This window comes from Pholcus phalangioides, unplaced genomic scaffold (genome assembly GCF_987345545.1).
Source record: "Pholcus phalangioides strain wild (caught in Gottingen) unplaced genomic scaffold, Ppha-v1.0 ptg000002l_1, whole genome shotgun sequence".
In the NCBI taxonomy this organism is placed as follows: Eukaryota; Metazoa; Arthropoda; class Arachnida; order Araneae; family Pholcidae; genus Pholcus; species Pholcus phalangioides.
Window position 1 is genome coordinate 6,206,617 of NW_028301595.1, and position 27,191 is coordinate 6,233,807.

General features: G+C 39.6%; 1 protein-coding gene across 1 annotated transcript in view; it reads left to right on the top strand.

Moving 5' to 3' along the window:
• Nucleotides 1-1,384: 1,384 nt before the first annotated feature.
• LOC149089142 (prostaglandin E2 receptor EP3 subtype-like) overlaps nucleotides 1,385-27,191 on the top strand; it is an 83,108-nt gene continuing 57,301 nt past the window's right edge. Inside the window, exon 1 of the mRNA XM_089237476.1 lies at nucleotides 1,385-2,240. Within this exon, the coding sequence (XP_089093602.1) occupies nucleotides 1,749-2,240 (492 nt within the window). The 5' untranslated portion in view covers nucleotides 1,385-1,748. The remainder of the gene's footprint in view (nucleotides 2,241-27,191) is intronic.

Sequence of the window (27,191 nt, forward strand, 5' to 3'; positions counted from 1 at the left end):
CAGAATGAAAAAAGATCATAAATAATGAAGGAAATAATTTCAGAATGAAAAAAAATCTGAAATAATGAAAGAAATATTTTCAGAATAAAAAAAATTCAAAATAATGAAAGAAATAGTTTCAGAATGAAAATAATTCAAAAATAATGAAAGAAATAATTTCAGAATGATAAGAAAATTCAGAAAAAAAGATCATAAATAATGAAGGAAATAATTTCAGAATGAAAAAAAAATTTGAAAAACTTTCAGAATGAAAAAAGATCAGAAATAATGAAAGAAATAGTTTCAGAATGAAAAAAAAATTTGAAAAACTTTCAGAATGAAAAAAGATCAGAAATAATGAAGGAAATAATTTCAGAATGAAAAAAAATCAGAAATAATGAAAGAAATATTTTCAGAATAAAAAAGAATTCAAATACAACGCCACAACAGGCAAATTGCCCAACGAGGTGGCTGACTTGAGAACATCATGGATCCCCGAGCCCCTACCTACTACTGCTACACCACACATGCACCCCCCCCCCCAACGAATCGGTACATGCGGGACGTGTAGTGCAACCTGACGTAAAGTTTGTTTTTTGTGTAATGTTTGTTATGTGTAGTGCTGTCATCTGCCCCCAGTTTTACTAACTATGAGTGAAGTGTTATGGTTGAATGATTTACCGTTGTAGGACTGTTGCTCTCTGTGGCGAGACTTTTTAACGGGGAGATCGGCTCGCATTTGCGCCTTGAAGTTGGGAACCACAGAAAACCAACTTCAGCCGACCACCACTGTGGGGTTCGAACCCGGATCCTCGCATCACGAGTCCGGCACTATAACCACTCGACCACCACAGCGGCAATTCAAAATAATGAAAGAAATAGTTTCAGAATGAAAAAAAAAATCCGAAAAAAAAGTTTCAGAATGAAAAATTCGGAATGGAGAAAATTCAGAAATAATGAAAGAAAAACTTTCAGAATGGAAAACAATTCCGAATTAATGAGCACCTTTCAGATAGAAAAAATCCGGCATCGATGAAAAATATACTTTCAGAATGAAAAAATTCGGAATCACGAGAGAGATAATTTCAGAACGAAAAAAAAAAACCTTGATCAATGAAAGAAACGATTTCAGAACGAAAGAGAATTCAGAATTAATGAATTAGAAATGAAATTGACGCGAGAGAGAAAAATGAAAGGATGCCCGAGATCAAAAAGTTCTAAAAGACGCGCCAGAGGAAAGATACCGATTTCGCCCTTTCTCCCCCCCCCCCCCTCTCATCCACATTGAAAATACATTGAACACGGCGCCATCTGGTGGTTTTTTCAAGAAGCCTAGTGATATTTTTATTTCGAGAAACGAGATGAAGTGGTTGCGTGAAGAGAAAGTTATATTGGCGAAGAGATTTCGATGAGACCGCGACGCCTGTTGCTCTCCGGTTCATTCTGTTCCTGGATCTTCTGTTCCTCATCTTAATCCGCAGGATATATCCGTATAATAATTTCCCACGGGATCTCTTTGAAAGCAGAGATGAAATTTATGTGATTGAAAATAGTTTAAATCTTCAGAGAATACTATTTTCTTTAATACATATCTGGAGATAAGTACAAGATCACTAGACCCTAGAAGTTGTTGACCAATAACTCGTGATGGTTCCCCTGGATGTAGCCGTCGTTTAGTATGAGGAACCTACGTGAAGTAATGGATACCTACAACCAAAGAGTCTTCAAGGATACTTAGAGTATCACAACAGAGAGAAAGAAAAACCATCATGGCTTATCCAAACGCGTTGTTCAACACCACCGACATCAGCGGGCTCCTATCAGAAGGAGACATGACCATAGAAGTCGAGCTGAACGGATCCTTGGTGGCTCCTAGTGACGTCATAGCCGACATGCAGGCCAGGGGTGGTTCGACGAGACACGTAGGACTCGGGTTCCAAGCCATAATAACATTCGCGTACCTATTCGGGATCAGCGCCAACATATGTTCGCTGGTGCTACTCGCTAAAGGCGAAACGGTACGCAACAGGAAACAGACTCTCATGGTAAGGTGCTTGGCCTGGAACGATTTGGTCGCCCTGCTGGGGTCGTTCATGCTGATGTACATGCAGCTTTACATGGGCGAACCTTTGGTGAGCAGTCGGTGGTTCTGTGCCATAAGAGTGATCCTGAGGACATTCGGGCTCTCTTCCGGTTGCGTCGCGGTCGTTATGGCCGTCGAGAGATGGATGGCGCTCACTAGGCCGTTCCTCTACCAGAAGGTAAGGTTATATTCATTTCTTACTAATAATACTTAATAATTAATGATTACTTCATAATTAATGATTAATTAATAGTTAAAACTAACGGTGTCTTTATTTATACTTATGTGAAAAATACCCAATACGTGCTGGTCACAGTGTTGCCAATTTTTTAATGAAATTTTTGCTTTGATACACAGAAATTTGTAAGTATTGGTTTTTACATTTATTTATCTCAACGATACAGTTCGTTGAAAAAATACGCCGATGGTTAACTGTGTCGTTTGAAAAAGGAATTTCTGGTTACTGTGCCGTTTTGAAAAACAATTTTCAGTTGCTATGTCATTTGAAAAAGCAATATTTGGTGTTTAAAATCTCTGTTGTTTAAAAAATCGATTGCTAATTACTGCGCCGTTTTTTTTAAAAAAAAAAGATTTTTGGTTACTGTGCCGTTTGGAAAATCGAATTTTTGTTGCAGTCGTTTGAAAAAGCAATTTCTAGTTACTGTGCCGTTTTGAAAATCATTTTTTGGTTATAGCGTCTTTGAAAAAGCAATTTTTTGGTTACTGTGCCGTTTGAAAGAGGTTTAGGTTGGTTACTCTGTCGTTTGGAAAAACGATTGCTAGTTACTGCGTCGTTTAAAAAAGTGATTTTATGTTATATTCAGAAAATCGAATTTTGGTTATTACACAGTTTTAAGAAAAAACAAAAAAATTTTTTGCTAATGTGCCGTTTGAAAAAAGCAATTTCTGGTTGCTATGCCATTTCAAAACAACGACAACAATGTCTGGTTATTGTGCCGTTTTGAGAAAACAACTGTTGGTTAGTGTGTCATTTGTAATCACAATTTTTGGTTCTTGAATTTTTTGAAAATACGATTTCTTGTTGCTGTTCCGTTTCAAAAAACAATTTTTGGTTACCGTGTCTTTCGCGAAAAAAAAATAGTAGTCATTGGTTGCTATGTCGTTTCAAAAGCAATTTGTGGTAACTGTGACGATTTACGAAACGATTTTTGGTTTTTGCGCCATTTGAAAAAGCTGCGAAGAAGCGACTGCTAATTATTGCGTCGCTTAGAGGAGCGATTTTTGGTCACTGTGCTGTTTAAAAGAAAAAAAACTATTGTTGACCACTACTGTTCTGAAATTCGAATTTTTTTTTACAAAAGAAATTTTTGGGTCCTGTATCGTTTGAAAAAACAATTTCTTGTTGCTGCGCTGTTTCCAAAAGACAATTTTTGGTTATCGTACCATTTGGAAAAAAATCGTCGTTGGTTACTGTGTCGTTTGAAGAAGCAATCTCTATAGTTACTGTAGCAATTAAAAACAATTCCTAGTCACTGTGACGTTCAAAACACAGCTGGTGTGAAAAGTGATTTCTGGTTACTCTGCCGTTTGAAGAAACGATTGCTAGTTACTGTGTCGTTTTAAGAAATGATTTTTGATTACTTTGCTGTTTTTGAAAAAAAAAAGAAGAAAGAAACGATGGTTTTAAAAAAAGCAATTTTTCTGGTTACTGTGCTGTTAAAAAAAACAGTTTTTGGACGCTATGCCATTTGAAAAGCAATTATTTGTTTTTCTGAGTTACTGTGCCATTTGTAAAACCGAATTTCGGTTATTGTTCCGTTAAAAAAAAAAATATTGTTGATTACTGCTCCGTTTGATAAAAACAAACAAACAGTTGTTGAGATTACTGTGCCGTTTGAGAAAGAAAACGGTTGGTGATTCCTGTGCCGCTTGAAAAAAGTTGATTACGTGTCGTTCGGGAAAAACGGTTGTTGATTACTGTACCAACGGTTGTTGCCTACTGCCCGCCGTTTGAAACAACAAACGGTTGTTGAGATTACTGTGCCGTTTGAAAAAGAAAACGGTTGGTGATTACTTGAACTACCAGACAGATACCCACGTTAATATTCCTTACGTAAAGGGTATCTGTTGGAAAAGTAGCAACACCTTCCCCAGCCCATCAAATCCATCCACCCTACCCGATCAAACATGAGAACACTTTTTCAAAGTACGTGGGGGGAATTAAAATATATATAGTAACCACAAAGTAATGTGAAAATTAAACATTTGTGGAAGCACAATGCACGTCACAGTCCAGGCACATATGTATGAAAAGGGTGGGGGAAAACATCAGTTATATATGCTATGTATCAGTTATATAACACTGGAAAACACAGAACAATGAAAAATAAACATCTGTGGTAAGCACAATGCAGGTCACAGTCCGAGAGAAAAAAAAAAACGGGGAACAACAGAAATGCAAATATGAAGAACACGAAAATGCAAATATTTACCATATTTGCAAGAAATATTCAAATCTTAAGCATCTGTGGTAAGCACAATGCACGTCACAGTCCGTCCAAGTACATATGTATAAGAGGAATAGAAAATAAACATCAGTCAAATCACTATGGGAAACACAAAAAAAATGTGAAAATTAAACATCTATGGTAAGCACAATGCACGTCACAGTCCGAGAGAAGGAAAAAAAATGTGAACACATTTTTTGATGGTGACACATTTTGGTTGGTGATTGGTTCTTGTACAGTTTGGAAACATAGTTTCTGGTTACTATGCGGTTTGAAAAAAGCCAACTTGTTTACTGTGACGTTTGAAAAAGGCCATCACTAGTTGTTGCGCCATTCGAATGCCCAAATCTTTGTAAAATCATTGGTGAGCTGAGTCAGCTGAGACTAATTCTACAGTTTTCCGTGAATCAGTGAAAAATTCTTGATGAGTGGTAACACAGGGATTCTTAACTATAGGTCCCGACTGAAACTTGATTTTCCCAGAGGCTTTCGAGAAGGGTTGTTTAAGTACACCAACAGCCGGGGTCTCTTGAGATATGGGTCCCCCACTTCTAACTTGATTCGCAGGGGGCTTCCAACGAAGGTCGTACGTTTACAGCCAGGGACTTTTAAATGAGATGTCTCCTCGCATTCACGCCTTGTAGTTGTGAAAACCGTACCGTAGCCCGACCACTATTGTGTGTCAACGGAGTTCAAAGCTGGATCTTCACGATGAGAGTCCACCACAATGCCCACACGACCGCACAGCAGTTTTTGAGCAGTGAATCGCTACTCAATCTTGATCCACAGGGGCTTCTAAAATGGGTCGTACAAATCCATTTACATCCAAGGACTCTTGAGATATAGGGTCCTGACCCAAAATTGATTCACAGGGGGTTTCCGAGATGGGTCGTACAAATCAACTTACAGCCTCCGACTCTTGATCCATATATCACGAGCCAAACTTGATTCGTATGAGCTTCTTAGACGAGTCGTACACTTACAGTCCTGTTGTAAATGCTCTCATTGCGTCACTGGTTTCACTAATTTCGAAGAATAGACAGTCCCACGAGTCGCAAAGCTGATCTTGTTGTTGATTTTGGGTCGCGGCTGAGAAAGTTTAAGAATCTCTTGGTGGGACGATGGTGAATATAAGTTCCTATTTTCATTCCAGCTGGCGGAACCTATGACGTTGGCAGTCGATTGATTTCGACTGCATGAAATTGACCAACGAATGTGACACATGCATTCAGGGAAGGAAAAATTACATACTGTCATCTATCCCTCATAAAAGAAGACAATCAAGTTGCGGATCGTGCCACCCTTATGTGCATTGAAGCCGCGGTCATTTATAATTGATTGGACTTTATTGGAGAATCTTCTTCCGGGGTCTGGTGCGGTCGTAAGAGACGGAATTACATGGGAATTCCTATGATGTTTGTTTTTCTTTATTCCGCAATTAATGATTGCTGAACGAATTCTACCCGTCAGTGCTCGATAGCTACCCCGTTTCAATATAGCAAATACTTAGGATTGCTGACAGGATGGATTAATTGGTTTCAAAGCGTCCGATCGGGCACAAAATACCGAAACCCATCAGACCATTGACCCATCTTCGTAATTGTTTTCGACATTCCGTACTCTCTCCGTACCTCCATACTACTTCAAAGCTGTTTCCCGAAATGTGGGTCGTAGACATCATAAAACTCCCGAAACATTAAAATTTAAATTCGCAGTTATTTTAAATTAGTAATATCACAGAATAGATGAACGAGAGAGAGAGAGAAGTAATTTCAGATTGGATGAAGGAAATAATTTTATAATGAATGAAAACTCTTAATTAATGAAAGAAATATTTCAGAAGGATGTGTGAAAGAAATGATTACGGATTAGATGGAAAAAGAAATAATTTTAGAGTGAATGAAAATTCCGATTTAATGAAAGAGATAATTTCAGGATGGATGAAAAAAATAGTTTTAGAATGGATGAAAATTCGGAATTAGTGAAAGAAATAATTTCTTGATGGATGAAAGAAATAACTTAGAAATAGTTTCAGAATGGATGAACGAAGTAATTTCTTAATGGATGAAAGAAATAATTTAGAGATAGTTTCAGAATGGATGAAAGAAATAATTTAGAGATAGTTTCAGAATGGATGAAAGAAATAATTTAGAGATAGTTTCAGAATGGATGAAAGAAATAATTTAGAGATAGTTTCAGAATGGATGAAAGAAATAATTTAGAGATAGTTTCAGAATGGATGAAAGAAATAATTTAGAGATAGTTTCAGAATGGATGAAAGAAATAATTTCAGTTAGGATGAACGAAATAATTTCTTAATTTGAATTTAATGAAATAATTTCTTAATTTGAATTTAATGAAATAATTTCTTAATTTGAATTTAATGAAATAATTTCTTAATTTGAATTTAATGAAATAATTTCTTAATTTGAATTTAATGAAATAATTTCTTAATTTGAATTTAATGAAATAATTTCTTAATTTGAATTTAATGAAATAATTTCTTAATTTGAATTTAATGAAATAATTTCTTAATTTGAATTTAATGAAATAATTTCTTAATTTGAATTTAATGAAATAATTTCTTAATTTGAATTTAATGAAGTAATTTCAGTTAGAATTGAATGAAATAATTTCAGTTAGAATTGAATGAAATAATTTCGTAATGAATGAAGGAAATAATTTCAGTTAAGATGAAAGAAATAATTTCTTAATGGATGAACGAAGTAATTTCAGTTAAGATGAAAGAAATAATTTCTTAATGGATGAACGAAGTAATTTCAGAACGAATAAAATAAATTTCGGAATGGATAAAAGGAGTTTCAGAATTTGCTAAAAATTGGGTCCCAAAAAGGAAAAGGGGGGGGGGGTGTTTTTTATGCATATTGATATTATTATAGATATACTACCTTAATACGTACAGAAAACTGGCAGCATTGATGTTTCAAGAGAGAAAAATTCATCTCTGTTCTCACGGGAACTCGAACCCCGGTCTCTCGTATGTCGGACGATACGACAGACCGGGGGTCCCCGTGAGGGCAGAGATGAATTTTCCTTTCCTAATATATTCCCGTATATACTGTATATTGTGTTAACAAGGCAGAGGACGTCTTTTTCCACATATAGATACGTATATATTTTTCAACCTTTTTTTCCAAATTTTGAGCCCAAAAAATTAGAGGGGGGCGGGGGGGGGCGGGGTTGTTCATACACGTTAGAATGCGGTAGATTTCGAATCACACAATGAAAAATCGAATTTATTTAGCCATTCATTCGATCGAAAAAATCTCTCCGTCTCTCTTGGACATCTGGTCTAAAGCTCCTTGAAGTTATGAGTGACGATGACATCGTACACTTGCAGTCCAAGAACCCTTTTAGTCTACGGCAAGCGATTCATCAACCTTTATATTATCATAACTGCGCAATTTGTCACCGATATCATCATTTGGTCATCTCGACTCGAAACATGATACGTGGTCGAGTATGGATCATGTTCTCTCTGTTGCGAGACCGGAGTTTCTAAGACACTTTGTAACTTCGGGGGAATGATATTATATTCTAGCGGTTATTATTTTCAATTACGCGCTCTTTTCGACGGATTCCGTTTATTAGCATCGTTACAGATAGTACTTATATGCAATTCGAGAGCTGTTTGGGGCTAAGCGGTTTCGTATACTTCCCGTTCCCAATCATTGCTTGCCCAATGGTCTCACGATGCAATGTCCTTTCATCCTAAGACGGGTAGGGGGGGCTTTAACGGATTGTCCCGTGGGCCACATTTGGCCCTCGGAGCTTTTTTGGCGTTGTCCACCGACCATTTGAAGAAAATGCCTAAAACCATTGAAAGACGATTTTGGCCGGCATTACAATATAAAAGTTTGATAAAATATCGTTTACAAAACTTAAAAAAAAATCCAACCAATAAGCCTATTGGTTACAGGCCGTTCAAGTATTACGTAAGCAAATTTTTAGCCATTTTTGACCCTCTCCCCCCCCCCCCCCTCTGTCAACAAAATTTCGTCATCAGCTCTGCCCCCCTGAATCCTAACGCTTATTGGTGGAATCAGAGACGTACACGGGGAGCATAGGGGCCCGTGCCCCCTCCCCCGGACTATCAAAAATTTATTGTTTTAATGCAAAAAAATATTTTTCAATTGAAATTTCGGAAGAAAATACCTTCATATGTTATTATAATCAATTTCTGTTAATTTCAATGTTATTTGAAGGGCTGTGAACTCAAAATTTATCTTTAATAAATTCATTGCGACCAGGTCCTCTACGCCATATAATGATAAGGCCCATGGACCAAATATGGCCCTGGGGGTTATCTGATGCAGCCTGCCCTCCTCAAACCTAATTTTGTCAAAATCAACTAAGCGGCACATTTACAAATCACTTAAATGACCCGTGGCACAATTCCAGAGCATTTAAGTGGCCCGTGGCACATTTTCAGATCACTGAAGTAGTCCTCAAAGATCACTTAAGTAACCCGCGCTACAGTTCCAAAACACTTAAACGATCCGTGGCACATTTAGAGATCCCTTGAGTGACACGTGGCACAGTTTTAGAGCACTTAAGCGGCCCCCAGTGCGGTTCTACATCCACTGAAGTTACCGTGGCACATTCCCAGATTACTTAAGTGATCCGTGGCACAGTTCCAGAGAACTTAAATGCCACGGACACATTTCCAGAGCACTTGAATTATCCGTGAAACATTTAGAGATCACTAATGTGGCTCTGTAGGGGGCTTATCAATAGGGAGAATGTTAGTTCAGGTGCCCAATAACTATCGACAGGGTTTTTTTTCTCGTTTTTGGCGCACCGAATAAGTTGCCATTAAGAATATTTCATATTTTCATAAAGGATGGTTGATGACGTAAGCATCATCCAACCCCCCCCCCACCATCGATGCTGACGTAATACTTGAATGACCCCCAAACGACACGCCACCGTCTTTCAGACGTCATTCCAAAGACAAGCATTTCGCCCCGACATTTGCATATATACATACACTCGAGACAAATTTTCCGGTAAAATATGGCTTTTCGGAGAGCAACTAATAAGATGGTTGTGGAATAATCAGAGGTGTTTAAAATTAAACCATTTCCTATTTCAAAATAAATGAAACACATTACATCAGAGGAAGAAATGGCTTCGCTGGGAATTGGAATCCGAAATTCGTCGGAATCGGTGGAAATTCATCTCACGACCAACCTTTTAAAAATAGAAAGGATAGACCGAAACACCATCATCCGAGTAGTAGTTACTTTCCAAGAAGACACTCAGCGACACGTGGGCGAGTGACTATATTTCCATGAGGGATTGGATGGTGGGGGATGTCCAAGATGGTCGTGGACATTTCAGGAGGAGGAGGAGGAGGAAGGGGTAACTTCCGAATTCAGGGTGGCGACAGGAAACTTAATGTCATCGCGAGCCGATGATGATGGCACAGGAGAATGTTCCGAGCATGACACGGGACAGGAAAAAAAATATATACTGTGTGTGTGTGTGCAAATATGGGACAGTCGACGATGCAGACGATTCCACGGTGAGATTACATTACCGAGCATCCGAGATTCCGCTTATTCGACGCGATTCTTCCTTGCCCTTTTTCGTTTTATTTCTTTGCAAAGTACCAGAAGCAGCAGCCCATTTGGTTTAAAGTTTCTTAGGATATCGAGTGTCAAAACATATGCCTAATTATGCGCTTGTGAGACCGACCGTCCAGATGTCTCTCGAGATTTATGGCTCGTTTCGTGGCGATTTATATCTCGATGCGTAGCGCAATGAACCGCGAGGTGATTGATCTCGAGAACCAGCACCTATTTTGCATGTCCAGTTGCAGATGACCGGGGGAAAATTGCCGTTATTCACCGACTAGGAAATTGCTGAAGAGAGATTTTCAGATTTTTTGAGCTGAAAATTGTGATGGAACAGTACGTATACAGGGTGATTACTTGGTTCCCCCTTGCCGCATTTTGCCGGGGATCCGTTGATATCAATACGTCATTCACGTTGCAAGGGGTTGTATAGTTATCAAAATAGCCGCTGCGGTGATCGAATGGTCATGTGTCGTTTCGCGAGGATCCGGGTTCGGTCGCCACAGTGGTGGTCGGCTGAAGTTGGTTTACTGCGGTTCCCGCAGTAAACCAACTAACAGTATGGCTAAAGTCTCGCCATAGAGTGAGCAAAGGTACAATTATTCAATCATTGCACTTAACCAGTTCGTTAGATGTTCAGCCGAGGAATGTGTACGAGGGGCGCACGTACGGTTAAGTAGTAGCAGTAGTAGTTATCAAAAATTTAAAAAAAAAAGTTAAAAATTTTTCTATATACGGGTAAACTGTCCTCAAAAACAAAATTAGGAAGTTTCTGCCCGAATTCAATGAAAAAATTCAATGTTTCCAAGTTTTTGAATTTAGTAGATATTGGAATTTAAGAAGAAAAAGGAAAAAGGAAGAAAGTTGGGAAAAAACAGCATTAGAAAAATGAGGGAAAGAAGCAGTTGTCCGTTAGTTTATGCTGTTTTATTTGAATTCAAACATCTCTACGGATATTGCCTTAGAAAAGTGAAGGGTTATTTTGTTGGCCTGAAGAAAGACAAAGCAACAACTTTCTAATTGGATTTTTTAAGATAAGGTGTCCATATGAAAAGTTAATTTTTTTTCTTATTTCGTTAACTATACAGCCTCTTGTAACATGAATGACGTATCTGAAGTCCATACGTTATTTGGATACTTTTTCTAATTGGAAGCATGCCTCTAGAACGAACGGCTCACCGTCAAACCGAAAGATACCCAGGCCACATCGCCATATGGCAATATCGGCTCATTGTCCACACGGACTGGATACCTAGGGCAATTTATTCATAAAAAAGCATACATTACAATCATAACAACTATAAAATCATAATCTAAGTGTGAAATCATAATCTAAGTATAAAATCAATTGCGAGATCACAAATCTACGTATACAATCGGAAATCAAGCATATAATCCTATATATTCCATATTAAATCTTAATTCGAGTTTAATGTCCTAAATCACATATTGAAATCAATAATAAAAATCAGATAAAATTCATAATCGATTTCATCCTCAATTTAAATCGTTCGATTTCCATGACATTATTACTAGTCTTGTGCTATCAGTCAGTCTTCTTTGTAGTTGATCAGTTTCTTTCTCTCTTTGTGAGCGGCGAGGTGGTGCAGTTTGTACTTGTGCCATAGGCTGATAAGGCGTCCGTGGGATCACTTTGTCTTCTATCCATCTAATTATTTTCTTGACTTTATTTATTCTACTTTTGTTTTTAAAAATATCGCATGTACGAAACATCATTGAACTGGAACAGTTGCTGCCACCTATCAAATAAAAAATACAACTGCCGTGTGATTCTTTTTATTGAAATCGATGACCGGTTTTTGATTGATGTGCCTCATAGAAAAATTCAATATAGAATATGATATTGACAAATATTTTTTAAGCAATAATATTACTTGAATTCTACAATTTCCTTCATACGCACTCCTCTTTCCATTCATACGTAGTCCCCGAGGCTGCAGTGTTTAAGCCCGCAGATGGCCAGGCCCAGGAAGAAGAATTTAATTCTGGTCTGGTCTGACTATGTCCGATTTTGGTTCATATTTTTTACGATTATAATTACGAAACGGACGTAACATATGTACAGGAAGATTAGGAAAGTAACCTAGGCCACATTTTACTCAACGGCCTCTATAGAGGTATACTTCGAATTAGAAATAACATTCAAATATCATGTAGACCTCAGGTATGTCATTAATGTTTCACGGGGTTGTATAGTTATTAAAAATTAACTTTTTATACGGACACCGTGTTCTTAAAAACCCAATTAGAAAGCTGTCCTCCTGTATCTCCCGAGGCGAACAAAAAATATTTCACGTTTCCAAGCGCAATATTTGTCGAGATATTTAAATTCAAAAACCTGAGGAGAGTCGGGAAAGAACAGCAAAAAACTAACGGGGAAACGCTTCTTTCCCTTAACTTCATTAACAAAAGAAGCACTATCATTCTACAGTGGAGCCTCCCGCAACGGACACTGCTGTTAGCGGACAACTCCACTGACGGACACCATTTCGAAATTACATCGATGGGATTCGTTGCGTCTTACTATCCATTAACGGACACTTTTCGTTTGCGGACAAGATTTCCGGTCCCATGGGTGTCCGTTATCGAGAGATGAAAAATACCGAAGCGTATGAAAAACATGAACATGTTCCCTATTGATAGAAATTACGAACTTTACATCGTAATTTACATCGAGGACGCGGGTTCAAACCCCACCGTCACCACAGTAGTGGTCGGCTGAAGTTGGTTTTTTGCGGTTCCCAACTTTGAGGCACAAATGTGAGCCGATGTCCCCCGTTAAAAAGTCTCGCTGCAGAAAGCGATAGGCCTACAACGCTTATTCAATCATTACACTTCATGCATAGTTAGAAAAACTGACGGCAGATGACAGCACTACACATAACAAATATTGCACAGAAACAAACTTCCACGGAAGGTTCACTACACGCACACACCCAAACATTCCAATACGTACCGATTCGTTAGAAGTTCCGCAGAAGGAATATGGACGCGGCGCATGTCTAGTTTAGTAGTAAAAGTCCCTTTATATTAACAGGTTGTTGCCTCGAAGTGGCGGCAAACTCAGAGGGAGTGACATTAGGCATCAAGAGGACCAAAAATTGCCCTGGAAGAACATGGTATCGCAAACCACGTTTAGATACTTATGAAGGGTGTGACGTCGAGTGGGACAAAAAAGCCAATAGTAAGTAGAAAAAACATTTACTTGACAGTATGAGTGCAACGCAGCCTGTGCAATGTCAGAAAGTAGACGAAGGGAAATGATTAGGGGTCATTCAAGTATTACGTCAGCATCGGGGGGGGGGGTTTCGGATTTGCTGACTTTTTATGACAGGGGGAGGGGGGGTTTGAAGGTTGCTTACGTCATCAACCACCCCTTTTTGAAGATATGAAATATTTTAAGCTGCTGACGAAATTTTGCTGACGGGGGGAGGGGGGTGTCAGTGTTTTGCTGACTTTTGCTGACAAGGGGAGGGGAGGGGGTCAAAAATGGCTGAAAATATGCTTACGTAATACTTGAATGGCCCCTTACAGGAGTTTTACATATGAAGATGGACGCTTTTTTCTCAGACCAAGATATCAAGGAAACATATTTTCTGGATATTACGCCGACGTGAATTCGGGAAGAAAAGTCATCTCGTCTCCGACGGGACTCGAACCCAGGCGGCCCTCTTGCATACCGGGAAAGCACGCTACCATCTACACCACTGGAGACACGACCCTGCCTTCCTTATTTCACGCAACTGTGGCGTGAGGCGTTGAAGTAGAGACAGTAGTAGTTTCTCGTAATTCCAGTTAAAGTTAAGAGTGTGGTGTAGATGGTAGCATGCCTCCCCGGTATGGTGCGCGCGCGTACGTGCGTGTGTGACATCACACACTTCAACACTTCATAAGTATTTTTGTGATTTTCATCGACTAAACATAGTTCGTGATACCTTCATTCTATGGCAATTTTTGTTCCTCTCGAAAGGGCCGCTACTAGGGGGAGCAGGCGAGTATAGTGCCCCGGGCGCTGAACCGGAAGGGGTCACCGAATTGACCCTTTAACTGCTTCTTCTACATCACAAGGGCCGTCAAATTGTCGACTTGCCCCGGGTGACAAAATATCTTATTGCGGCCCTGCCTCTTGATGCCTAATATCACCCCTCCGAGTTTGTCGCCACTTCGAGACAACACCCTGTATGTAGATTTTAGTTTTTATATAATTGCACTTTTTAATTGTGTGTTGCCGTATTTTATAGAAACATATGGCATCCATATTAGTTATGGGCATCTTTTTTTCCTCGGCCACCTCGTTGGGCATTTTGCCTGTTGTGACCTTGTATTTGTACATGAAAGTGAGCTCCTCGATTGCTATGTTATGACTTCCAAGACGAGGTGCGTGTGTGTTTTCAATTCCCTGCCACCGATTTTTCTTTTTTATCGTTGGAAGGTATCAACGGTGACCTTGTGGAATTGCGCATTTCCCCTGTATTTTCCAGAAGGAAAAAAAATATCCCCCCACTTTGGGAATTTTCCGTTTCCGTCAATTTTCCCCTCTGGTGACAGCCGGCCAACAAATCGGTGATAGTTTGTACGAAATTTATGTCCCTTCCCAATGGGCTCTCTCTCTGTATGGGGTATCCAAGTCGTAAACATTGCGAACACGAAGAGAACATCCGGAGCGTAGTTTCGTGGATCTCGGTATAATAACGAGAGTTTTGGGCGTGGAACCCGCCTTGGTGGTCAATTAGGCAGCTCATCTTTCAACCTTGTATACATAGAGTATGTAGAGCCTTAAAAAAAAAAAACAGGCCTGAAATAAAGCGTCAACTAATTTCAGTAATGGCTCTCGGTTCTCTTCTCTTTTGCCGATTGAATCATCAAACGAGTATATTTGAATGTTAAGGGGGACGCGCGTTAACGTTCCTTCCTCAGCGGGGAAATGATTTTGATTTTACAGTGATTTACGTTCACGGCGGATTTTGTTGAATAATTACACTGCTGGCCGAAATTATAAACCAAAATAGATACTATACTACTTTGTTGGGCCGCATTTAATTGCGAACAACAGCAAATAAGGCTCACAGTAATGGTTTTTATGAGATCACTAGCTGATACCCGGTGACGTTGCCCGCCCCGTAAAAAATTTATACACGTACAGCTTATTAATTATTTCTTAATCGAAAAAATTTCGGCATCAAGTAAGAAAAAATTGCTTTCATTTTTAAATATTTTAATTAAAATCGTTTGTGGATACACAATGTTTTTTGTTTTTCCATCTGGTGTGTAGATGTACAAATTTTTAGGATTACCAACACGTGAACTGTCCGTGTGAAAAACAGGGCTCAAGTACGTTGATACCTTCCACTGCTAACGACTGGCCTTGCGCTTTGTTGATTGTCATGGCAAAAGTTAAACGAATCGGGAACTAACTACAATCGCTTGAAAGCGAATGGCATTTCTTCTGTGATAATTGGGATACGTGGAATGTGAAGACGTCTTCTCCTTTGGCACATCCAGTTAGAATCGTTACTTCAATGATGTAATTGTGCAATTTCTTCGCGTAGAGTCTGGTGCCATTGCAGTCTCGGTGTCTCTAAATTTCTTAAAAGCATTATAGGTGCTCCGACTTTGAGGGTCAAGTTGTGTGGTGGCACACCCGAAATATCTAAAGAGTTCAGAAATTCTGCAGGATAGAGAACTGTCTGCACAGAGTCTGTACATTTCGGAACGTAATCAGTCCAGTGTTTGGGTCTACGGGAATTCTTCCATTGCCAAGTTTGATCAACTGATGTGAAAATGATAGCAGTGCTGAGTCATGTCTGAAACGCATTGTTGGAACCCACGGTAACCAAAGTAAACGTTCCGAAAGTAATTGTTGAGGCCCCAAAACCATTGTTGCCCGACAGTTCTTCGCCGATTTCGGACATTTGCCCAGCTTTGGGTCATTCTTTTGGTCATTAACATTCGTTGTACACAATTTTGGTCACATATGTTTGTATTCGTTATAGCCCACTCTTTTGGTTGTTCAATGACCTGGTCCCTTGCTATCGTGGTCGTTCTTTTGGCCACCCACATGCTTCCATACGTTGTAGGTACCTCCTGCGGGCTATACAAATTTTACTGCGCCCTTCTTCTTCCATTCTATTAGTCTCTTGACCTGCCCATCCGAACTTGCCACCCTGGGGCTATAGTCAGCCGAGCCTCCCCGTGTTAATATGCCTCTGCACGCGCGCACACACACACACACACACTAAAAGAGATTTGAAAGAGATTTGAAAGCAGAATCGTTAAAATAACGGATCCAGAACGAAGTAGAAACGTCCACGAGATACAACATTAGATCAACACAAACACGTCAAATGAAACACGTGTGATATGGAGGAAGGGACGCGTCGGGAAAAACAAACACACAAACACTTTACTGGGAAATGAAATAGATGCTGAAAACAAGACACGTGTTCGTTCGCGGTGTGAAAAAAAAAACAGAATATATATATAAGAGATCTCCATATTCCTATATTTATCAACTTCGCGGATCTTCTTTCTCACAATTTTCTCAAACCGTTATTCAGTTTAAGTGAAATCTGACGAGAGAGAAATGCCCCGTGTGTTTTTCTTACAATAAATCAGCGTCTCCATTGAGGAGAAAAGTGCTCTCTCTCTCTCTCTCTCTCTCTATATATATATATATATATATATATATATATATATATGCGTATGTCTCTGTATGTGTGTGTGTATATAAGATGCGACTTCTCTAAAAAGCCACTTAATAACGTTTCTCTTCCGTGATCTCTCTATTTCTTTCGGCCATTTTAAGAACATCTTGATTGAAGAGTCTTTTGTGAGAGAGAGGAAAAAACTCACCTCAATGAATGGAGGGAGCAACCGCGAGACACCCAGGTTCTTTCGCAAGAAGTAACATAAGCAATTCGACCCCCCAGGTGGACACGGCCGTCTCTCGCAAACCCAGAAGTTGGCGAGGTGTCGAAAGAATACATGCGTAGTGCATCGTTATGAAAACGATGAAAATCGAAGGGAATCGTGTAAAAAAAATCGAAGTGTGCGACGAACATCTATAACAGATAAGTATAGAAAAATGTATAAAAAAACCGACCCAGGCCGCGGATCCCACCGCATACTTTGTGCGTGCGTCTAAGGTATTTATGTCGTCAGAGTTATGCTTGTTTCGTTCTCTTGCTCGTGCTGTCATCTGCCTTTCATATTTTGAAGTGAAGATGGTAAATGCTTTGAGTTTTAAAGCGGAAGAATGACTTTAGGAGAACGCGAATAGACCTTTCCGAAAATGAGACCAAGCATTCTATTCGTTTTTTTGACCACCGCTGAACAAAGTTTAGAAAACCTAAGCCGCTCGTCAATGAGAATTCCCAAATCGGTGACCCTAGTTGCATCCGAGATAGTGACACCATTCAACTCGTAAGAGAACCGTGGGTTGTTGGAATCAAAATGAGCGACCATGCACTTATCAACGCTAAACGTCATGCTCCATTCATTTGCCCATGCTGCAATCCTGTTTAAGTTGGTCTGGAGCGACTCCCTATCGCTTTGATTCTCGATTACCCCCATTAGCTTCACATCATCTGCAAATTTGCTAGTAATCCCATCGATAACCTGATCGAGTTTATCGATAAAAAGTGAAAAAAGTATGGGGACGAGGACACTTCCTTGAGGAACTCCACTTGTGACGTCTGTCCAACCAGAGAATTCCCCGTTCACCATAACTCGTTGCGACCTACCTCTTAACCACTATTCTATACTTGCCGCCAATTCCAATCTCATGTAAATGCTTCAAGAGTTTGCCATGTTGGACCCGATCGAATGCCTTCTGGAAATCAAGGTAAACAACATCTACAGTTTTGCTTTTACCTAAAGCCTTGGTCACGTGATCACAGAAGCAAAGGAGGTTAGTTACACATGATTTCCCCTTTCTGAACACATGATGATTATCCGACAATACATTATTCTCGTCTATCCACTTCACAAACTGCCTTTTGATGATAATTTAAATCCTTAACCAATCTATGTTAATCTCTTATACAAAAAGTGTGACTACAGTTTAAAACATGTCGGGGAATACGGCCCTTGGAGAGTTACAGAGAGATAACAGATGTACAGTACCATGCTTTTTCGCCCTCATCTACGTGCTTTCTTTCTCACTTCCATGTGCAGTATATATTAAATTATTATACATCAACCAAAATCTTTTCAGGATTAGTTCTGAGAAAGACACGTTATATGTGGGAGGGGGGAATGCCGTGGAGAACGAGAAGGGGGAAGAAGCTGAGGGAAACAGATGGGGGGGGGGGGGGGAGGAACACACAACTTTGTTTCATAGGACTACAATAAAGCTTCGCGATGAGTCAAAAAAAGAGGTTGAATAAACAGTCAGCTGGATTGAATTTATTCCACTGGCATTTGGACGCAACATTACGTCCCTGATCATAAAGGGGGTTAAATTGCTCTATTAGCCAAGCACAGAAAAAGACTGCAGGTGATCATCTATTTTGCTGCTCTATTAGCCAAACACAGAAAAAAGACTGCAGGTGATCAACTATTAGGCCCCCTCATGGCCAAGACTAAAAAAAAGACTGCAGGTGATCAGCCACCAAAAGCTGCTCTCTATTAGTTAAGACCAATTTCATTGATTCGCATAAGATAAATATAACAACGGGAGAACGAGATTATGTCACGAGGCTTTGAACACCTAGGGCTGTTACGTTACGACCCTCTTGACGAGAAATAACAAAAAGTGAGGGGGAGAAAAAAAAAACCGCATTTTGTAAATCATTAAAGCCGGGCCGATTTATTTTGCTTCCAGCATCGTCGAAGCATAACGTCTTACTACACTGAAGGGGGGGAAGGAGACCGCGAGGGTATAACCTCTATTTTTAAACACTTATTATCTAAATAGTGTTATTTTATGAGCTCGTGGCATTTTTTCCGACCTCTCACGCACTCAATATACGTAAAACAACCAATTTGTTAGTCAATATAACACTTGAAGGAAAAAGTAAAAAGGAATCCACACAAAGTCTGAGTCATCGGCTGTTCCATTCAAGACCAAGGGAATGGTGAATCCCATTCACAAAAATGCTTCATGAACTTTCGAAGAGTTGCCAGTTTGAAAGTAAAACAGTAAAATACCTCGTTTACACTTAGGCCTATTCAAATTCCTTTCCAATAAACCCAATATTATTACAGTCGACGCTCGTTATAACGACTCCCCCCTTCGTCCCACGGAAAAAGGTCGTTATATCAAACGTTTTCAAAAAAATCGTAAAAATTCCGCTTCTTTGCTTTTCTCCAACCGTTGGAGTTTCCGTTCCCGTGATCGACTTCGCGGAGAAGGAAACCCCCCAACTCTTCTGCTTTCATAATTTGAATCACGGTTTTTTAATTATTGTGAATTCAATGATTTAGCTATTTTGGCTTTCGATGTCATTTTCTAGTCATCTTCCACCGGAAATTTCAATTTGAGGTCTACCGTTCCCCCCCCCCCCCCCACTCTCTCCCTCATTGGCATGCCGCCAAATACGAGGAACCTCTAGATTTTTTAATGTTGGGGGGCGTGGTCCGTTCCCGACACGCCGGAAAAATCGAGGTTACGTGAGGATCACATTTTGCATTCAGCGGTTTCAATTGATTTTTATCATAAAGATATTTAAGAATTTTTCAGAATCTGTGATTCGAATTTCCCGGCATGCCGGGTAATGCGGAGGAATACGGTAAAGCTGTAGCGCTCCGTTTATTTCGGACAGCCATATCGAATGAACAGTTTTCAGAATGGAGAAATAAATTCAGTTACCAGTATATTCTTAAATTGAGAAATTAAGTAAAATTGTGCGAAAAATCAACCATGTGGGAAGTGAGCCACCATGTGAGAAAATTATGTGTATGGTGGGGGGGGGGCATCAACATCATCCAGTCGACTCACCCTGTTTCCAGTGAGAGAGCTACTTAACTACAGGGTATTCTGTGGAAGTGATAATGCCCTTCATTGTTCCCAATCGAAGCATCACAGTTCAAGGTCAAACACGATCAACGACGGATTTCGTCCATTTCTTTGAAAAAAAAAACCAACAAAAACTGGGAGGCTGAGCTGAGATCGGTCGCTATATTGGATAAAAATAACATGGCAGAAATAGGAAAAAATTCGGAACCTGTCGTTACGGTCGTTATAACGAGCGTCGACTGAACTACTTTTAAGTCCTGATAACTTTTTTTAAATCGGTAGACTATTTTTACAGGGTGGTTATACAATTGAACCCCTATTAACGGTCACCCTCTCTTTTACTGAAGGATTTTTTTGTCCCACCGGTGTCCGCAAAAGAAAGGTTTTACTGTAAATAAAACTGACACTACTCAGACGTATGCAGCGCCCATTCTGACGGAGGTATTTTGATGTAACTTGGTGTATAGGATATATCATATCATAATAGTAACGTGGGAGTGTGTCTGATTTTTCCTGGTATAAATAGAATATATGGACCATGGGGGGGGGGGGGGGAAGAACGATTCAATATATATAAAAAAGTGAAATCTTTGACCACCAGGTGAAAAAATGGCATTTTTTTTATTGCAGTTGCCTTTTTGCCATGGCCTAAATAACGTATTGTTCCGGATAACGCCTCTCACAAGCACTCGAGATGAGAAAACACGATGCAATTCCTTGACAGCATAAGAGTGGGAAATGTTCCTTGTGACAGAAAAATTTGGGAAGCGGTTTTCCCAAATTTTGCCATAATCCCCATACCACACGTTTCTGCTAGTAAATTGAGAATTAGCTTAAAATTTTCTTACTGGAATGGAAACGGAGGGAGGAGCGTAGATGGCGGAACACCCCTCCTAAGGGATTCGGGTCACTTGAGCCCCTAAGAATTTCTATGAAATTCCCTCAATAATTCATGATTATACAAAGCAAATGCGCGTATTCTTCCCCGTGTGTTTCATTGAATTCCTCGTATACAGAGAGAAGTCTGGCATCCCTGGTAAAACTTCGTTATTTTGCCTTATCGGAACCCATAAGTAGGAGGGGGAGGGGGTCAATCCGTTGTCCAACTTATGTTTCGAAATTTTGAAATCAATGCGTAATATAAATTTGAAGAACACATAAACATAGTATTTTTCACGGGGTCGGGGGTGTCCATTAGGGTGGAACGAAAAAAAAAATTCGAAATTGTCATCGTAATAGAATTTAAAATATGCCTTTATGTGAAGAAATGCCATTCCTAATTTTTCTCCCCAAAATTCAAACTTCTTGAGGTTCCTCATCGCCCCTAAAGTTTTACGCACGTGTGAAATTCTGTAACATGACAACACGGAGGAGGCTTTCCTATTCCCCTCAACATGTGATTCGTTCACTCAACTGTATGTTTTTCCCTTGTTTTCAGTATTCATCTGCAATCTTACCCCTTAACTGAGAGAGTGCATAGCGGTCAAAATGACGACCAGAAGCTTTTATTGTTGAGACATTTTAGGAAATCCCAAAGTGTTGGATTCTCGGATCTCGTCCACCTATGGCGATGTTATGCTTTGTTATTTGCTGACTCAACGCAATATGAAGGCACAACAATCAAGAAGAGATCCAGCTATTGCAGACATTTTTGACATTATCGTGCCAAAGATAGAAAATATTTGGAAAATTGCTTCAATTCCTACCGTTTCTCACCAACGGATATGCAAAATTTTCAAAGACTTTTACTGTAAATACAAGAATCTTCAGAAAAATATGAAAGCAAGAAAAGATTCTCAAACTTTCAAGTTGAACTTGGAATCTTTTCAGTGCGAATCACGGAAATAATTCGGCATTACAGCATGCAAATGTGATTTTGAAAACTGTAAGTGTGACAAGTTGAGAAAGATCCCAAATTTAGAGCGAGATTTCTTGCAAGATCAAAGAAGTACACGCAAGATGGCCATTGGTCGAGTAGATATCCTAACAACGAAGAAACTGAAAAACAATGAACAAATGAAAATGAAAATGGTATCCCATTTGAAGTCATCTCAAGAAGAAACTGCGGAAACTAGTTCATCAACCACTGAAAACTCATCTATATCCAACGATTCTGAGGAAAGTGATCTATATGAGCCAGAACACAGTTTACCGTTGAAGTTTACATTTCCATCTACCAGTACTAAATCTGGTCCATCACATCAATCGGTGCAGAAGCAAGTACTTCATTTGCTTTTGAAGTTCCACCATCATCCTCTCAGATGAGAACTAAATTACCAAATGTTCCTCTTGCTTGTGAGAGAACTGGTGCGTGTGATGGATCAGCCACAATTATTGCGAATGCTGTGCTGGAAGATGTTGGGTTATTGACGAAAGAGAAGCCAAATATGGCAATAGACCCGATGAAAATAAGGCGTGAGAGAGCATCACAGAGAGTTCTTTTGCAAGGTAAAATTCCTAGAACAAATGTGCGAGGAATATATTTTGATGGTCAAAAAGACAAAACCTTAGCTAATGCCGAAGAAGGTGATTCTTTCCATCGAAAAACCATATCTGAAGAACATATAACCATATTGCAGGAACCCTGGTCAATTTATCTCGGTCACACAACTCCAAGAAGCAGTAGAGCAAGGGATATAAAGTCATCAAATCCTAGACTTTTCGAAGCAAGATTTTGATACGAAGGAACTGATGGCGATCGGATGCGACGGAACTGTTACCAATACTGGTTATAAAAAGTTATAAAAAGATATCGGAAAAAGTTTGGAAAATTGTGAAAGATTACCTATTGTGAAATTTAAACCAATCTCTAATAACCTCCCGATAATGGACAGTGACAACAGTGATTTAAATGCAGATCAGAGATATATTGTGGAAATAGTATGGGCAAAGAACTGGGAAAAAAATAGAATTCTAAAAATTAGAAAAATATGAGGGATTATCAGAAGCAGAAATCCACACATTTTTGATGTTCCGAAAATAAACTTTTCTGCTAAGCACTATTCGGAACTAATTGCGTGGGATCAAGTGCGAGTGATCAAAAAGCTGTTGAACGGTGCGTACGACTCGTAATTGAAGCATCTCTGGCTGTATCAACAACCGAGAGTCGTTCCAGCCAGAATAAAATCAAGGAGTACTCTTCCATCGCTCGTAAAAAAGTTGACTATTTTGCACAAAAGTGAAATGTAATAACAGAGGAAGCAATGGAGGCACCTTCTCCTGACACCTATATCGTCAAACTGTGGTGTTTCTTTTTTATAATTTGGAATATGGTTATAGTTTCGTCTTTACCCCCCCCCCCCCCATCCCACAAAAAGGGTTTATTATATATATATATAATGTTTAAAAAGATTTTCATAATGTGCACTTAGAAAAGTCTTTTTGCTCGATCTTTAGGGTCCGTGAGGAACCTCAAGATATTAAAATATTTTCCCAGGTTTTGGTATAACGTATTAAAACCTTGAAAGGTATCTTTTGAATACTAAGGCAGCATCAATTTCCAAAAAAATGTGAAAAAAACACCCTTTTTCGTTCCACCCTAGAGTCCATGTCTCCCAGAAATGTCATATGATAATATTTCAAGACAGGAAACCCTAATTTTTATGGTACTAGTTTTAATTTAAAAATAAATGCACATTTACAATTTGTATCAGGTATATGTTACTGCCAAAACCCGAAATTGGCTAATTCGCGACGGGGCCGGCCACTTCGCGAATCGCGCAGTTCCGTTAAATATTAATCCGGCCGGTTCACGAAGTTGCCGGCGATCCCTCCTGGCCAAAGTCCGATAACAAGAGACGCGATTCGGGATCATGGTCAGGTTGGCGCATTTTTTCGTGAATAATCATGTCCACGTTAGTTATGGCAACCCATCAAACCGCAGTCACGATGTGGTAATTATTTTTTACTCCAAACATTTTGCAGAAAAATCTATACATTTATATAATTGCTTTTCCTCTATCGTCAGCTAATCCAATACAGCTGCTATATATAGACATGTATCACACGTTGGCGATTTGCTTATTTGGATTTGGCTCGTACCGAGCCGTCTTACGTAAGCGCATCGAGCTCTCGCCAGGAATCTCCTGCCACTTCGCGAAATGGCTGGCCAAAGTCCGAATCATTGCTGCAATTCGAAATTTGGCCAATTCGCGAAATGGCCGCACTTAGGGGGCTTTGGCGGTATCTTAAGCTCTAAGTTCTAGTGTTACAAGTTTTGGAGAGGGGTAAAAAATTGCTATTTCACAATTACAGTCGAATCCCGTTTTAACGAATACCGTTATAGCGAAAATCTCGTTTTAACGAGCACTTTTTTAATCCCCCAAATAAGTTTACATAAGAACAATGCTAGGTAACCTAGAATTCCTTTATAACGAAATTTCGTTTTAACGAAGTGATTCCTCCGGTCTCTTGGCGTTCGTTATAACGGAATTCGACTGTACTTTTTTCAGATAACGCTTGAGTTCGACCGTAGCTGGTGCCTCAACGTCAAGGCTTTCTGGATTGTTCTAGAAATAATAATAAACACTCAATCCGTTCACTGTGAAAGCCCAAAATCTAACAATTAGGAAACTAAGCATCATGAACATTAAAGTGCGGGGGGGGGGTTTTCTTGGCTTCGGGTAATAAATGCATAAATAGGGAGGCTGGAGTAGGGGGAAGGGGCGTCTTCCGAACCTATAATGAAAAAAGGGGATCTTTCTTCGGCAATCCGAGCAATTTTTTTTGTTTCTGTTTTGCACCCGTCGTTGGTCTCCCTCTGGTTTGTGTCAAACGGCAGCATACAATGAACGGACATTGTGTTATGTTATACATAAAATAAATAGCTCTCTCTCTCTCTCGGCTTCTTTTTGTTTTTCCTCCTTCGTAATAAACGAAGAGTCTGACAGAGAGCTCTGCTGTTTAGTTTAGTTAACGCGAACGTATAACTTTCTTCGGTTTTGCTTACTTTCAAGTACCCACCCGTACGAGCTATTACCTCTCATTGGACCAATTATAAGGTCAATACAATAATTGGATTCATCTACATCCTAAATGTATATTATTGTCCTATCTGTATATTATTGATCTTTCAAAGAGGGAATATGAACTTGATACCATTGTGGGGTTTTGAGCTACCGTTGGGCCGCCCAACGCGCCAAATTTTCAACTTGAGAGCGGTAAGTGTTTTTTTTATTCGTGTGTGTGTCACGCCAAAGCGATGCCTCACCCAACGTTACTCGATCATTGAGAACGCATTGTAACTGGATTTCAATGTGACGGAAACGAGATAACTAGCTTACGGGGTGCACAATCTTTTTCGGTCCGCGTGCCACCGCTGTGGAGGTCGAGTGGTCATAGTGACGGACTCGCATCACGAGGACCCGAAACCTATCGGTCGAAAGTGGTGGTCAGCTGAAGTTGGTTTTCTGTCGTTCGAGGAGCGAATGCGAGCCGTCTTCCCATTAAAAAGTCTCGCCACAGAGTGTAACAGGTCTACAATGGTACAAATATTCAATCATTACACCACTCGCTTCACTTCTGAAATATAGATGGCGACACTGAAAAATCAGACACAACACTAGATACGCACTCAGACTGTTAGGTACATACACTCACAGTTCCGGCGCAACTCGGTAGTAAATTGCCCATGGCGATAGACTGGAGTTAAGCTTGGTTTGAAAGAAAGAAAGTACAAATATACGATATTTCGAAAGTTCGCAGGTCAGAAGCTGCTATACAGGGTGATTCAGAAAAGATAGGAAAAACTTTAAGAGGTGATAGTACACACCAATACAAACAAATGCCATGAAAGAATGCATGGGTCTAACATGACACGCAAACGCACTGGCACAGTTCGAAATGGCCGCTCCGCATACGTTAAAACGGCATTCCTGTTGAAAATGTATCGGGAGAAAAAGAACACCATGCATGCAAATGTAACCTGGCTAAGAAAAAGAAACCGTATGCATGTCTGCTTTTTCAATATTACTAAAGTGCGCCATTATCAAGTACGTTACTATTACTAGAACGGTTGCACGCTTGAATAACTTCACAGGGCTGGCGTCCGCGCCTTTTATTCACTGTGACGCAGATTTGCATACGATTTCTTCTTCATCCTCAGGTTACATTTGCATGCATGGTGTTCTTTTTCTCCCGATAAATTCCAACGGGAATGCCGTTTTAACATTTGCGGAGCGCTGTTTCGAAACACGCTAGCGCGTTTGCGTTTGATGTTAGACTATGCATTCTTGCATGAGAATTGCTTGTATTGTAGTGTACTATCACCTCTTAAAGTTTTTCCTCATCTTTTCTAAATCACCCTGTATATGGAGTGACCGTACATGGTGATTCTAAATTCATGGGACAAACTTTGAGAAGTGATATAAGGCACCTAAACAAGCATTTTTGATCATAGAATGTGCTTGCAATAATAAAAAGGCAGTAGAGGGTGTTTTCAGAGAATGTACAACAGCACCTCACCAAAAAAATCAAATATCATATTTGCTGCAATATGTGCTACCAACCATTCGAGGGTGCAGATGCATCTTCGGATTGGACTGGAGTTTGCTTTTTTTATTGGTGCAAGGGCCATCAAGGTTATGCTGCGCCAAACAACGATCAAGCGGTGAAATGACTTGTAGAATTTGCGTTAACCAGGTCGCATCATGAGGAAAGCCTATTGCATTACAGTACTCTGCACACCTTCGGATGGTTGATTTCACTTCCTATTGCGGCAACCCGTCAGAGAAATATGATATTTGCCTTCAGTGAGGTGCTCTCTAGAAACACCCTCTACCACCTAGGACCAAAAGTTCTTCTTAGATAGGGTGACCATACATCCTGCATTTCCCGGGACAGTCCCGTTATTTTTTGTTTTTCTGGCCGTCCCGACTTTTTGACAAATGTGTCCCGGTTTCTTCCGTTTTTTACACGAAGCCTACTTGCATTTTTATTCCTTATTGAAGTCAAAGATTGAAATTATTTTTCAATTCATAAATTATATTATGATAATTACAACTATAAATAAGAATATTAATCTCCCACATTTGTCTTGGTGAACTTTTTTATCGTGGAATTCATTTTCATCCATTGTAATTTGC